At 36.9% G+C, this 12,466-nt stretch overlaps 1 protein-coding gene across 1 annotated transcript in view; it reads left to right on the top strand.

The window, feature by feature from the left end:
- KCTD8 (potassium channel tetramerization domain containing 8) overlaps nucleotides 1–4,026 on the top strand; it is a 101,839-nt gene extending 97,813 nt beyond the window's left edge. The window contains 1 exon segment of the mRNA XM_025894620.2: nucleotides 2,712–4,026. Within this exon segment, the coding sequence (XP_025750405.2) occupies nucleotides 2,712–3,172 (461 nt within the window). The 3' untranslated portion in view covers nucleotides 3,173–4,026.
- Nucleotides 4,027–12,466: the final 8,440 nt, after the last annotated feature.

Below are 12,466 nucleotides of genomic sequence, written 5' to 3'. Positions count from 1 at the left end.
ATGGCTGAGGAGGTACAGAGGAGAATGTGGCAGCATAGAGGGCAATAAGAAGATGTTTTCTGAATTAGAAATGTAGCTAAATTTATCTGATAATCCCTGATGTTGAAAATTAAACAAATCTTTTGAGGATTCTTTCCTATGTATTTAAAAAATTCTTTTGAGTTTCAGTAGGCAGAAAATATTGTGAGAAAAACCTCCCCTCTAGCAGAACTGTTGCTTCTGTTAATAACACGCTACTGAGAAAGCAGTGCAGAGGCATATAAAGAATTCTTTGTGAGGGAGGATTTGTTAATTTTTAAAAGGAGAGGTGTGGGAGAAACTTGTGTTTGGATTAACGTAATTCTGAATTTAGGCAATTCAGTGAAGCATACAGAGCTCAGTGATGTAAGGTACTGAATCTCAGGGCTGTGATCCAAAAAAGCATTTAAATACCTGCCTATTGTCACACTGCTGAATAATCTTACAGCAGAAAATGGAATTTTTTTGTATTCTTGAAGGTGTGCAGTGCTTTTTTGAAATTGATCCTTAGTTGATCCATTGCAGATTTTAGCCCATGAAAAGCAAGGAATACCAATAAAGAACTAAGTATAATGAGACCAACAAGAAATAACATCTTGATGTATGAAGTTACAGCAAAAAAAAAATGGGCAGGAAAGAGAGTTGAAGACTACAAAATATTGCTAACAGAAAACTTTAGTGTCTTCGTCTTAGAGTGGGCTGTTATATTTGAAGAAGCCAAGATTGTAAACTAGATTAGATATTGATGTTAATCATGTTATGGAAAATTAGAGTGACGATACTGAAATCACTGTCTGATTAACTACTCTCTTCTATAATTGCATGCTGCAAAGCCAGAGTAGTTCCGTAATGCCAGCTGACTGTCAATTTAGCATATTCATATAATAGTTTGAGGTATGAAATGCCAGACACAACAATAGAAGGAAGTCATGTAAATCTATTTAAGAAGGTGAACATATTTCTGGAAGAGAAGGAGGAGGGAAATCGCTGAAGCCATGTGTTAAATATTTGGGTTGAATATAATGAAGTAGAAAACTGCTTGTGTTTTTCATTCTGCATAATGTATACAAGCCCTGATGGATTGTTACCTCTCATTGGCTCTTGGTTATTCATGGGTTTCTCTAGACGGACTACAGAAACATGACATGGCATCCTGGGATGCTGGCTAAAACAAAAGTAAAGCAGGTTGTTCAGTGCTGCTGTTGTTAGATTATTCTTTATTTTCCTTTGTGTTTTGCTTTGTTTTGTTTTCCCCTGTGTCTCATAAAATATTTCAATCTTCTTAGATTCCTTTGAATCATAGAACTACACTGTCAAAAAGACACTGGAGCGTTCACATTGCTTCTACATTCTTTGTAATTGTATTTCTAATTTGTAATTCAGAACAAAATACTAAGTCAATCAAAAAGCTCCTGCCAACTCTGTCCCAGTGACTCAAGGTAGAGCTGTCATACCCTGACTTTTGGTCTAGCCAAAGGCAGCTAACTGATGCTGGTAGTGTCTGGGTAAACTGTAAGATATTTAGATACCTAACCTATTTGGACACTTTTAGGATTTGTAGCATCACACAACTGCCATTGAAGCCCCACTGTACATTTTCATTTAGATGTTTAAACATCTTTGAAATGTTTCCCTTTGGTCTGATCCAACACCACTTGAAATCTGTAGATATTTCTGTCAGCTCAAGGTAGTGTCCTAATTAAGATTGTGACGTTTATGTGATGTCAGCATATCATAATTTCACTTCACATCTGGAGTGTTGAAATAAGGCTTCAAAAATGAAAATGTTCGCACAGATTTAGCGGCTACCACCCAATTTTCATATTCATTTTGCTTAAGACTACAAAGCAAAAAAGATATATGGAGAGAATAACAGCCTAGATTTAATTTTCAGGCGTGTGAAGTGCTGAGCAGTGCCTGCCAAGAGGCTGGCAGGCCGCTCTACCAGCCATGGCAGAGTGCCTCTGTACTCATAACTTCATAACTGCCTTTTCCCTGCCAGCTTGTGCGGTAAGAGGTGTATGGCTGAATTCTGAGCTTGCACCAAGGCAAGTCTGGGCTAGTAAGTGACAGTAAGAAGTGTGGTGAAATCACTGTAGGATACAAAAAAAAAACCCCGAAAGACTGTCAACAGTGAGTGATCACTCTGTTATTCAAGGTTTGATACTCCTTTTTCGGTCCAGGGCTTCTGCAGAGTTGACATCTGCAGAGAATAGTATCAGTAGACTGTTCAGGAGCTTCCAAAAAAAAAAAAAAAAAAGATGAATCTAAGCCCTTGGAATATTTTTATTCAAGTGAAGACCATGCAAATTGTACAGTAGTATTTCCCTAATATGCCAAAATCTAATTTATCATAATAAACTTCGTGCAGTATAATAGGAAACTAGCTCATTTAAACTTACCAGCAAGGATTTCCACTGCAGCTAATTCTTGAACATTATGCACACTTCATTACCTGGATTCTCAGACAGGCAGTGAAGTTATTCTTTCTGTAAACATTTTTAAGAGTGAGAATTTTGAGGACCAGACCTTCAACTTGTGTATTAGTTGGGTATAGTTCTTTTACCTACAACAAAATGCTACCAATTTATGCCAGCCAAGACCCTGAATCACATTTTTCTAAATGGTATCTGATCCGTTTTCTGTATAAACCAGTGCTTGCTTAATACTTTTTCTCTCCTGCCTTGTATTAGGGCCCCCCCAGCGAACCGTTTCCCCAAAACAAGACCATGAAGAAAGAAAACATGACAAAGTCTTGGACAAGGGCAGTGAAAGTGGGACTTCCTGTAATGAGTTGTCCACCTCAAGCTGTGACAGCCACTCGGAAGCCAGCACCCCTCAAGAAAACGCCACCAGCACTCAACCATCCACAGCCCACCAGCCAAATACTCTGACTTTGGATCGTCCATCTAAGAAGGCCCCAGTACAGTGGATGCCACCTCCAGACAAACGCAGGAACAGTGAACTCTTTCAAACTCTCATTAGCAAGTCCAGAGAAACAAATCTTTCCAAAAAGAAGGTGTGTGAGAAGCTGAGTGTTGAGGAAGAAATGAGAAAATGTATCCAAGATTTTAAAAAAATCCACATTCCAGATTACTTTCCAGAGCGCAAACGTCCCTGGCAATCCGAACTCTTACAGAAATATGGGTTATAGTGATCAACTCTTTCATGACATATCTCTGGGGCATTTGATGTTTATTACATTGCCACTAACTTACTGATGTCCTCCTTCTGGCCAACTCTGCCACCAGAGCTATTCCTGCTGCTTATATCTTTCTGTGAACAGTGGATGTTGGATAGTACATGTTTTTCTTTAAAAATATATATAAAAAGATAGAAACTTAAAAAATGCAAGAGACATCTCATCTAAACCACTTCATAATAGCAAAGAAAAAAGTGCATGGTTAAGAAAGATGGTTTTCTAACTGTAGTCAGTTGGGCTTCATTATTGTTTTGGAACTTACCAAATAAAAATCTCAATCATCAGTTAACATCTCATTTTATGTCACCAATAAAGATGACTCAGACTTACTAAGGATGAAGAGAAACAGGGTTTAAAATTCAATTGAACAGATTTTGGAACTAATTCTCAACATTCTCTCAATGTTAATGCAATAAAGCAAATACCTATTTTGCATGAGCACAATGTTACAAATAAATCACACAAGAACAAGAGGTTGTCTGTTGCTTGGAGAACTATTTGTTTGATACCAAGCCTATAAACGTAAAACGTCTAAGGGATTGAATTTACTTTGTTCTGGACCTGTGATTTTTTTGTGTGTACAGTGTTCTGTATGTAAGGATGGTGTAAATATGCCTTATATTGTTTTATTATTGCACCAATAACGTTCATCTATTAGTGCTTGTCAGGATTATTTCTGTGAAATGCGAATTTACGGCAGATTGTGAAAACTGGTTTGATGGTCTGAAAGTTTTTATGTTAATCGCTAAAAATGGAGAAAAATAAAAGAGACTTTAATGTATTTATTAAAAGAACCATCTGGTAGATTTTTTGACTATTGTTATCTCTTCTCTCTTTTAAAAGTAGAATCAAGCAAATTATTACTTTCTGTTTAATGTTTCATAACTACTGTGCTGAAAAAAAAAAACCAAAACAAAAAACATTTCAAATGAGGGAAAAAAATTTAGGGTAGTGCCATTTAATTGGAACCATCATAGATATTCTCCAAAAGGAAGAGATTTAAACTAAGAAGCAGCAGGGACTGAATTGAAAAACTGAGTGGTTTTACTGACAGAGAGGAAAGCAGTTCCAATTTGACAAGTTCACAAGAAGTCAGCTTAGAAATAGAAGATTTAAAATAGCAGTTTGGTACACTGACAAATGAAAAGTTTCTGTGAATAGTCAACTCTGTGACAAACCTGTTATCTCAGCCATGATACAGGAAAATAAATACCTTTCTCATTACAAGAACACCAAGAAGACAACTGTGGTTTGGACAGCCATAGCTGAAATGGGTAAGGACCACTGAAGTTTGCAAGAGAGCTGCTGAGTTCTTACAGACTTGAAATTATTACTGTGAGCACACAGAAGTACATGAACACATTTAGAAGGGTTCATCACCATACATGTTCTGTAGCAGGAACTGCACAGTTGTGTCAGAAGAGGTGTTTTACATGTTATGGTAATTTTAACTCATTTAGCTAAAGTAAAAAGGACATGTTGTATTATAACTTCCAGGGTTATTCCTGATACCTGTATTACTTTTCAGTCCTCTAAGAGGCCACTTTAAGAAAACTTCCAATAGTAGCTTAGCAACTTCATTCATTCTTTTCTTAACCTATCTAGTTCTAATTGTTCTCCTATTCAGTTAATCAGTTGCCTTCAATATCTTCTGACAACATTTTAATAACCTGAAAGACTGTATCTGGGGTAAGTCCAGTCTGAACTGACGCAGTCCAGTGTGAAATCAGAGCTTCTCAGCTCTGCCCTCATGTTCCTTGCTCGCTTCTCTCTAGTCCAAAAGACCCATTCTTTCTTTTGAAAGTTTATTGCTTCTTAGACAAATTTAACGTTTACTTTCTCTTTTTTAATATTTGGCTTCCTAATCTTTACCTGATGAAATTTCCAATTATTTAACCATGACTTACCTCCAGTGGGTACAATTCTGGTTTTACTTAGTCTAGAGTTAGACTATTACAGAGAGCTTTCTTTCCATCTGAGATTATACCTTTTGGATGCAGATAGCATCTTGAACCTTCCCATTAAACTTTGCTGTTGAGTCTGGAGATTTGTCTTTCCTTCCTAGTTATTCTCAATACTCCAGGCAGTAACAGCCTGATTGTTTGACCTGCCTATTGATTTTAACTTGTCAATATATAAATGTTTTTATAAGCTTTTTTTTTCTTTTTATCGTACTACCTAAAATTTCTCAGAACATTTTTAATTCATTCTTGAGAAGTATTATCTTAATACATATCTTAATATATGGGTACCATAAGATTTTTCATAACCACTTTCCATGTGTTCATGAGGCGTGTGTGTGAGTGATGTGGCAGATAAATGACGTTGCTGTTACTTAGCAACCACACCAGTATCTTAAGACAAAGTGTTTTGGTTTTGGAATTGGGCAGGTACACTTTCTTTCAGAGTGAAAAATTGGGTTGTGTTGTAGTTGGAGAGAAAAGGGAGAAAACAACAGCTTACGTGAATCCTTCAGTCATATTCTCTAATTCCCATCACACTTTCCATCCAGTTCACCCAGTTACAGCTCCAACTCTATCTATGTAGTTATTAATCTACAGTTTTCAGATAATTAGGGAGAACATAAGCTGAGACATTTGGTGGAACAGGGGAGCTTGTGAGCATTTAGGCGGCTATGGTTGGTAGGAAGTTCCCAGGTGTTATAAGCAAATTGTGTACTAGAAGCACATGGGGGGTTGATTGCTTCTCTTTGTCTTACACTCTTCTTATTTTTCTCTCATAGCTGCTTTTTGTTTTTTTCATTTCAGTCTTCTTTTTCTCTTCTTTCTAGTTATTCACTTTGTTATGCACAGGTATGATCTCCCTTGGAAACCTGTGCCTTTTATAGGACTTCAGTGGAGGTGATCAGTACACTAAAATTCCACTCCATTTGAAGCTTATGATAAAAAAACATAATGTTTTTCTAAAAAAATACCAAAATACTCACGTTTGCCAATCTTCAATTAGAATCATAAAATGGTTTGGGTTGGAAGGGACCTTTTAAAGGTCATCTCGTCCAATCCTCCTGCAATGATCTCAGACATCTTCAACTAGATCAAGTTGCTCGGAGACCTGTTCCAGTGTCTCACCACCCTCATAATAAAAAATCTCTTCCTCATATATAGTCTAAATCTACTCTCTTACTTTAAAGCCATTATCCCTTTTCATATCACAACAGACCCTACTAAAAAGTTTGTCTGTATCATTCTATAAAATCGTATAATTTTATATTTTCTTATTTTCGAATCTGTATCTGTCCAGTTTAGAGAGAAGGATGTTGTGAGGACTGTGTCAAAGGCCTTACAGAAGTACAGATAGATCTGTAGCTCTTCCCTTTTTCACTGATGTAGTTGGTCCATCATAGGAGGCCACTAGGTTGGTCAGGCAGGACTTGCCCTTGGTGAAGCCATGCTGGCTGTCTCCAGCCACCTTTCTGTCCTCCATGTGCCTTAGCATAATTTCTAGGAGGATCTGTTCCATGATATTCTCAAGCACAGAGATGAGGCTGACAGGTCTGTAGTTCTCAGGGTCCTCCTTTTTACCCTTTTTAAAGATAAGTGCAAATTTGATTTTGTGACATTAAAGACCAGATAGTTTTTAGTCATTATGATTATAATAAGTGATAATTGCTTTGATAAAATTTATTTTAAAATTAAATAAAAAATTCTAAGAAGTAATAAAACATATAAATGAAACCTATTCCTGAAAGAAATTATTATAAAGTAATTCTTATAAAAAATTAAATTCTTTTGCAGAATTTTTTTCTAAATCAATGCAATCCCTTAAATTATGGTCTTATTGGGAGTTTAACATGGAATACATTTCCCTTTTTGTTTTTCATCTGAGTTTAATTCTTAATGTATTCAGAAATATAGAATGCTATATTCTAGATTATGTTTAAAGATTTGGGACTGATGAAAATAAAACAAATTTTCCTTCACAAGTAATCTCCCAGTTAAGCTCATATGCACACCAATTTTAGTTTGCGTTTTGTTTTAACTGGACAGTTGGGGAATAGAGATACAGTTTTACCATACAATGATGTTTACACCTTTAAAATGTGAACAAAGATCAGAATCACGTGCTGAACTGGTCTATTGATGAGATATTATTTGTGAGCCCTTCTTCCACTAATAAAAAATTGTCTTAGAATAATTGAAATTGATTCTGAAATTGAATTTTAGAATTCACTTTGATTCTTTTAAATGAATAAAAAGAGCCAAATTGCATAAAAAGCATAATTTTGTGGCCTCCTTTAAAAAAAATACTTATGCAGAATCATTTGACTTGCTAATGCTGTCTTTGTTCAAGTAATGATATTCAAAAATATACTTCCTACTGGAGATGGAAAACCCAATTTAGTATACTTGGTAACAAGGGGGCAATGTTGGGCTTCATCTACAGGTGACTTGTGTCCTGAACCAATATCTTCGGAATGCTCAGAAATTATTAAACCTTCAGGTTTTTGCAGGATTGCACCACTGATATGGCTCACCATAAAAACAGCCTTCACACATTACTTCAGCTCCAATATTACAGGCCAGCAAGTAGTTTATTCTTTTGCAGGATCTGTTATGTTGAAGTGATTTTCAGCCTGCTTCATATTTTCCACTCTACCCCTCTCTTTTCCATTGTTACCATGGACATTCATACAACCACTTTTGTTTAAGAGCTTATCCATTCCTTGCTTGAAGACACATATTCAAATTCAGAAGAGACTTGACCACACTGGAAAATGATGGGGAAATCTGGATGCACTGGCAATACTGATGGTTTGAATAACTTCAGCACTGCTGACAAGAAGATGCCATAAAGCACAAGCTGGAAGGCAAAGTCACATTGCATTACAGCTCACGCTCTCTGTAGGACTGTCAGGTGTCAGATCTCTCTAGCGCTGACCAGTCACCCAGTGAAGCAAGCCACAAAGACATTATTCACTGACTGATGAACCGCTGATGCTGTCAGCATCCAGTTGGCTACCTACACCTGCTGTGTGTTGGTACTGCAGCTAAATCAGAAATCCCAGTTCAAAGATGGTGATGCTGGGCTGCGTAAGGCTGGTGCAGGTAAGGGCTGTAAGAGCTACTCCTCACACGGTATTCATGGGGATATACGACTTGTTGCATGCTTCTGTAAGTGGGTACTTGCCTTCAGAACACTCTGTATTATTATCTGAACCGGGATTGTTGTTTTATTCTGCTGGATCATGACCATTTGCACAGAAAACAGCTGTAGAGTGAGACCAAATCTCAACATTCTTATGTGTAGATTCCCAGCAGAAGGTGGTAATCTCTCCTGCTTTACTGTTTCTTCTTTGAAATTGGGCTTGTGGTAGCATGAAATGGGATACTGAGAAAACAGAGTACAAATGGTGCCCAGAAGAGAAACTCAGCACTGACTGTGTTCCCATCTGTTTGGAGCCTGGCACCCTGGCAATCCTAAGCTTCAGACATTAGGTTGTGTAAGACACATCTGGGAAAAGCACAAATTGACACAATGCAGTTAGCAATGAATATAAGAGAAAAAGGATTTGAGAATTTTTTCCTACTCAAAGGACTCCTCCTCTTCTTAGTGGGCCATCTCTTTTCCTCAGATAAGGAAAAGGAATTGTGAAAAACAATAGTAGACCAGATGGAGATAGTGGAAATATCCATTTCTCTATGTTACATTGCCTTTTAAAATTTCTCTGTTTCTTCACAAGGTTGCTTTATGTTTCTTTATATACAGTAAGAGGAAATGTAGAAATAGCTTGGTGGGATTAGTTCTGAAACTCCAGATCCTTCATGTACATATTAGATGAAGTTCTAGCATTGAGCATGTTAAGTGTTTCATTTACAATACAGTGTAATTTTTAGCAGGGAGTCTCCCCTGGACATATGAGTACCAGTAACAAGAAGTAAATGAAGTTAACATAAAAGGAAGGGAGATCATAAATAGGCAATAAATAATCTTTCCATATTCCAAAGCAACATTTAATTCTGAAATACTATCACTTTACATACTATCTGCTTAACATGCATGCAATTCATTAATTTTATACTGATAATTGATAATATGCTCCAAACTTAGATTCCTCCTGATACAATGCTGAAAGATTGTTTTCTTCATAAATGTATTCCCTACATAGTAAATGTAAAGTTTTGACAGCAGGCAACACCTGACAGAATATTCTTTATCCCTACTGGATTGCTAGTTTGGCCTAGGAGGAATTGTGAAAACCATCAATCAATGACCCTAAAAAGCTTTTTTCCCTGTTTCTCTTCCTATTTAGATGAATTGTGTGTTTCATATGGTGCCATTTTTGTGTCGAAGGTAGCATTAGATTCAATGCAACACAAAATAGTTGCTGACACTTTGGCCCTGAATTGTTCTGATTTATACCTACCCTTGATATAAATTACATTAGTAAGCTTCTGACATCAGCAGTTGAGGTGACTGCTGAGTGATTGAACACCTGTCATACAGTTGAGAAGTGAGCTTAAAGAAGATAGGTTTAAATCCATGCCAGTGTGGATTTGGAGGCATTGCAAAGGACTGAAAGCCCCAGCCCTTCCAGGACATGACATATAATGCTTCCATCTCTGGACAAGGAGGGATGGGAAGCCCTTGTGTATCCTTTGCCAAGGGAAAGCTTGGTCTCACTGTCTTGCAGAACTAAGACCACTCCTTGGAGAGAAACGGTTGCTCTTTCACAGGTTTTATCATCCTATTCCTGAATGTCCTCGTGGAAAAATGAAGCAGCACCCTCTTGGCCCCTGATGAGAAAGTAAGCTTGGCTTCTATTTTTGTCACTACAGTCACTAAATTTATGTGAATAGTTACATGGGACTTCCCTGGCAAGTTAAGGACTGTTTTTTCAAATATGTCTCGTGACTCTCCTTGAACTTCTTCCAACTGTTCAATACTGTTTGGGGAAAAATAATGCACATATTCTAGTTTTGGTCACTAATGGAAGGACAGAAGTAGGAAAAAAGTTATTCCTGCACTGCGATGAGATGTTTCCATATATATAATTCATTATTGATTTTTTTAAATTGCAAATTAGGTCACTTTTCTTGACTTTTTTCTTTTTTATTATCATGACTTTTTCCTGGTTATTTCAGCCCTCTGGAAATATACACCCCAGATTTTCAATTATTTCTAACCAGACCACTTTCTTCAAATGTTCAGTTATATTTTACCTTTCTCTATGTTTCTAATTAGTCTTCTAATTACTCGTGAGTCTTTCCTTTTTTTTTTCAGCTGAATTTCATGAACATACCACTTACTTTACGTTTTGTTTGCCAACTTCTCTAATTATCTAAGTTAAAGAGATTTTCAAAGGCACACAGAGAGATCCCCAATTTCCTGTGGCATTAACTGAGACTTGGGCACATAACTCTTTTTTCTTTACTATCTCTGAAAAACTCTTGTTATCTCTGCAGTGACCCCTATGCCCTTCCCCTCATCTGAATAAGACCTGTCTATCACCTTTAACCACAGCTTCCCACTTCCACTCTAAGTCAATTTGAATTAATTTTACAAGTAAGGTTTCTTGACATTGAAATCAGGAATTATTATGCTGGCCCTTTCTTTTCATCCACTAATTCTGTAGTGCGTATGAAAGGAATAATCAATCAAGTTTGTCTGACAAGAGCTATGTTTTAATACTCCTAGTGAGTCTGTCTAACAGCAATTGCCTGAGCCAATCTGTGATAGGATCTCAGCAGGAGGCAAGTAATGATGCTGCACTATCAGGTACAGAAATGAGAAGAACTCTTACACATACAAGCTTACAATAAATTAGCTATACATCAGTGTTTCTGAAAACCTACAGAAGTTTTCCAAAGTCTTCTGTGTCCCTCTGTAAGTCTTCACACACAGTGAAGCTGTCTTGGGGGGAATAGAGGGAAACCCGACCAAGAACAGCACAAAAAACCCTCCATGGCTTTGAAAGAGATTTGAGCGGTTTTCTCCCATCTTCAAGTACCTGGGGAGCAGTGAGATCTTTGGATATTTTAATTTCATCATCCTCACATGATTACCTTGATGATCTGCTGATGGATATCCTGTGGACTGAGGCATTGAAGAGTTCCTAGCTGGTGCTCAGGAGCTGTATACATGTATACATGTATGCTGCTTGACTTCACAGCAGCCATCAAGGGTCTCATCTCCAGAACCGCATCAGTACCCCACCTTAGAAAGCATAGCTGTAAATTCATAGATCATGCCTTAACAATGGTGCAAGTGCAATATATTACTCCCATGAATTACGTTATTGTATGTGTACCACATCCTGTTATGATCTTGATTGCAGAAAATCTCAGTAAAACTGCCATATTATGCAGGACCCATGTCCAGAATTATCATATCGTGTATTTACTGTAACCATTAATGGATTAAAGGATTCTTTTCTGCTGCTAAGTTACCAAGGTTTTAAGCTGTCACATGTTTATGCGATTATCTGGTTGATGCTTCCTCACAGGTCTGAAGATGTGTTATTTTCTGCTGGTTCCTCAGTCATCCACAGATATTCAGTCAGAATTATTATTGATGCAGCAGGTGTGTTCTGATTTACTTAATATCCCAGAATGCTTGTCATGATTCACTTTTATATTTATTTTGCATGAGATGCATGTTTAGTGCTGTACTGTTAAGCAAAAAGACTTGTCTCCTGCCCCAAGACAATTGAAAATGGCAAAACAGGAACTGGGACAATTGAAATGAATGTAACATAAATGCAAACTGATTGTAATTCCTATAAGTATTCCTTAGAATGGTTCTGTTTAAATTTTATTACAATGTGGGGTATGATCACAATCTCTTCATTTGTTTTTAAAATCAATGAAACCCCTTGTGAGTTAAATCAACTCATGTCTAGACTACGCTTTTCTGCACCAAATCTTCCTAATTACCCATCTTCCTCTTTGACAACTTCATATTTGTAAGACTTATCAAATTACTTTGCTCTATTGTTTGCTCATCAACTGTGTGATCAACTAACTTAGAAATTATATAATGGGAATGCAAAATAGAAATAAAAGAAAAAAGTACACACGTACAACCTATTCCCATACTGAACATTCTGGTTGGTGTGTGATAGCTGAGAAGTTTTATCATGTGCCACTAAGCAGGAAAGCTCCTGAGTGGATGAAGACATTTTTTCATAGGACTCTAATGTTTAAGTAAGACCTTATGGTTTGTCAAAGATCTGTTGGTATGAATGGGGTACTTGTCCCTTGGTATCCAATTGAAGGACTAATGCCT

The sequence above is a fragment of the Manacus vitellinus genome, unplaced genomic scaffold (genome assembly GCF_001715985.3).
Source record: "Manacus vitellinus isolate BGI_N305 unplaced genomic scaffold, ASM171598v3 scaffold_0_pilon, whole genome shotgun sequence".
Lineage (NCBI taxonomy): Eukaryota > Metazoa > Chordata > Aves > Passeriformes > Pipridae > Manacus > Manacus vitellinus.
The sequence above is the reverse complement of the archived record's forward strand: the minus strand, read 5'-3'. Positions and strand labels throughout refer to the sequence as shown.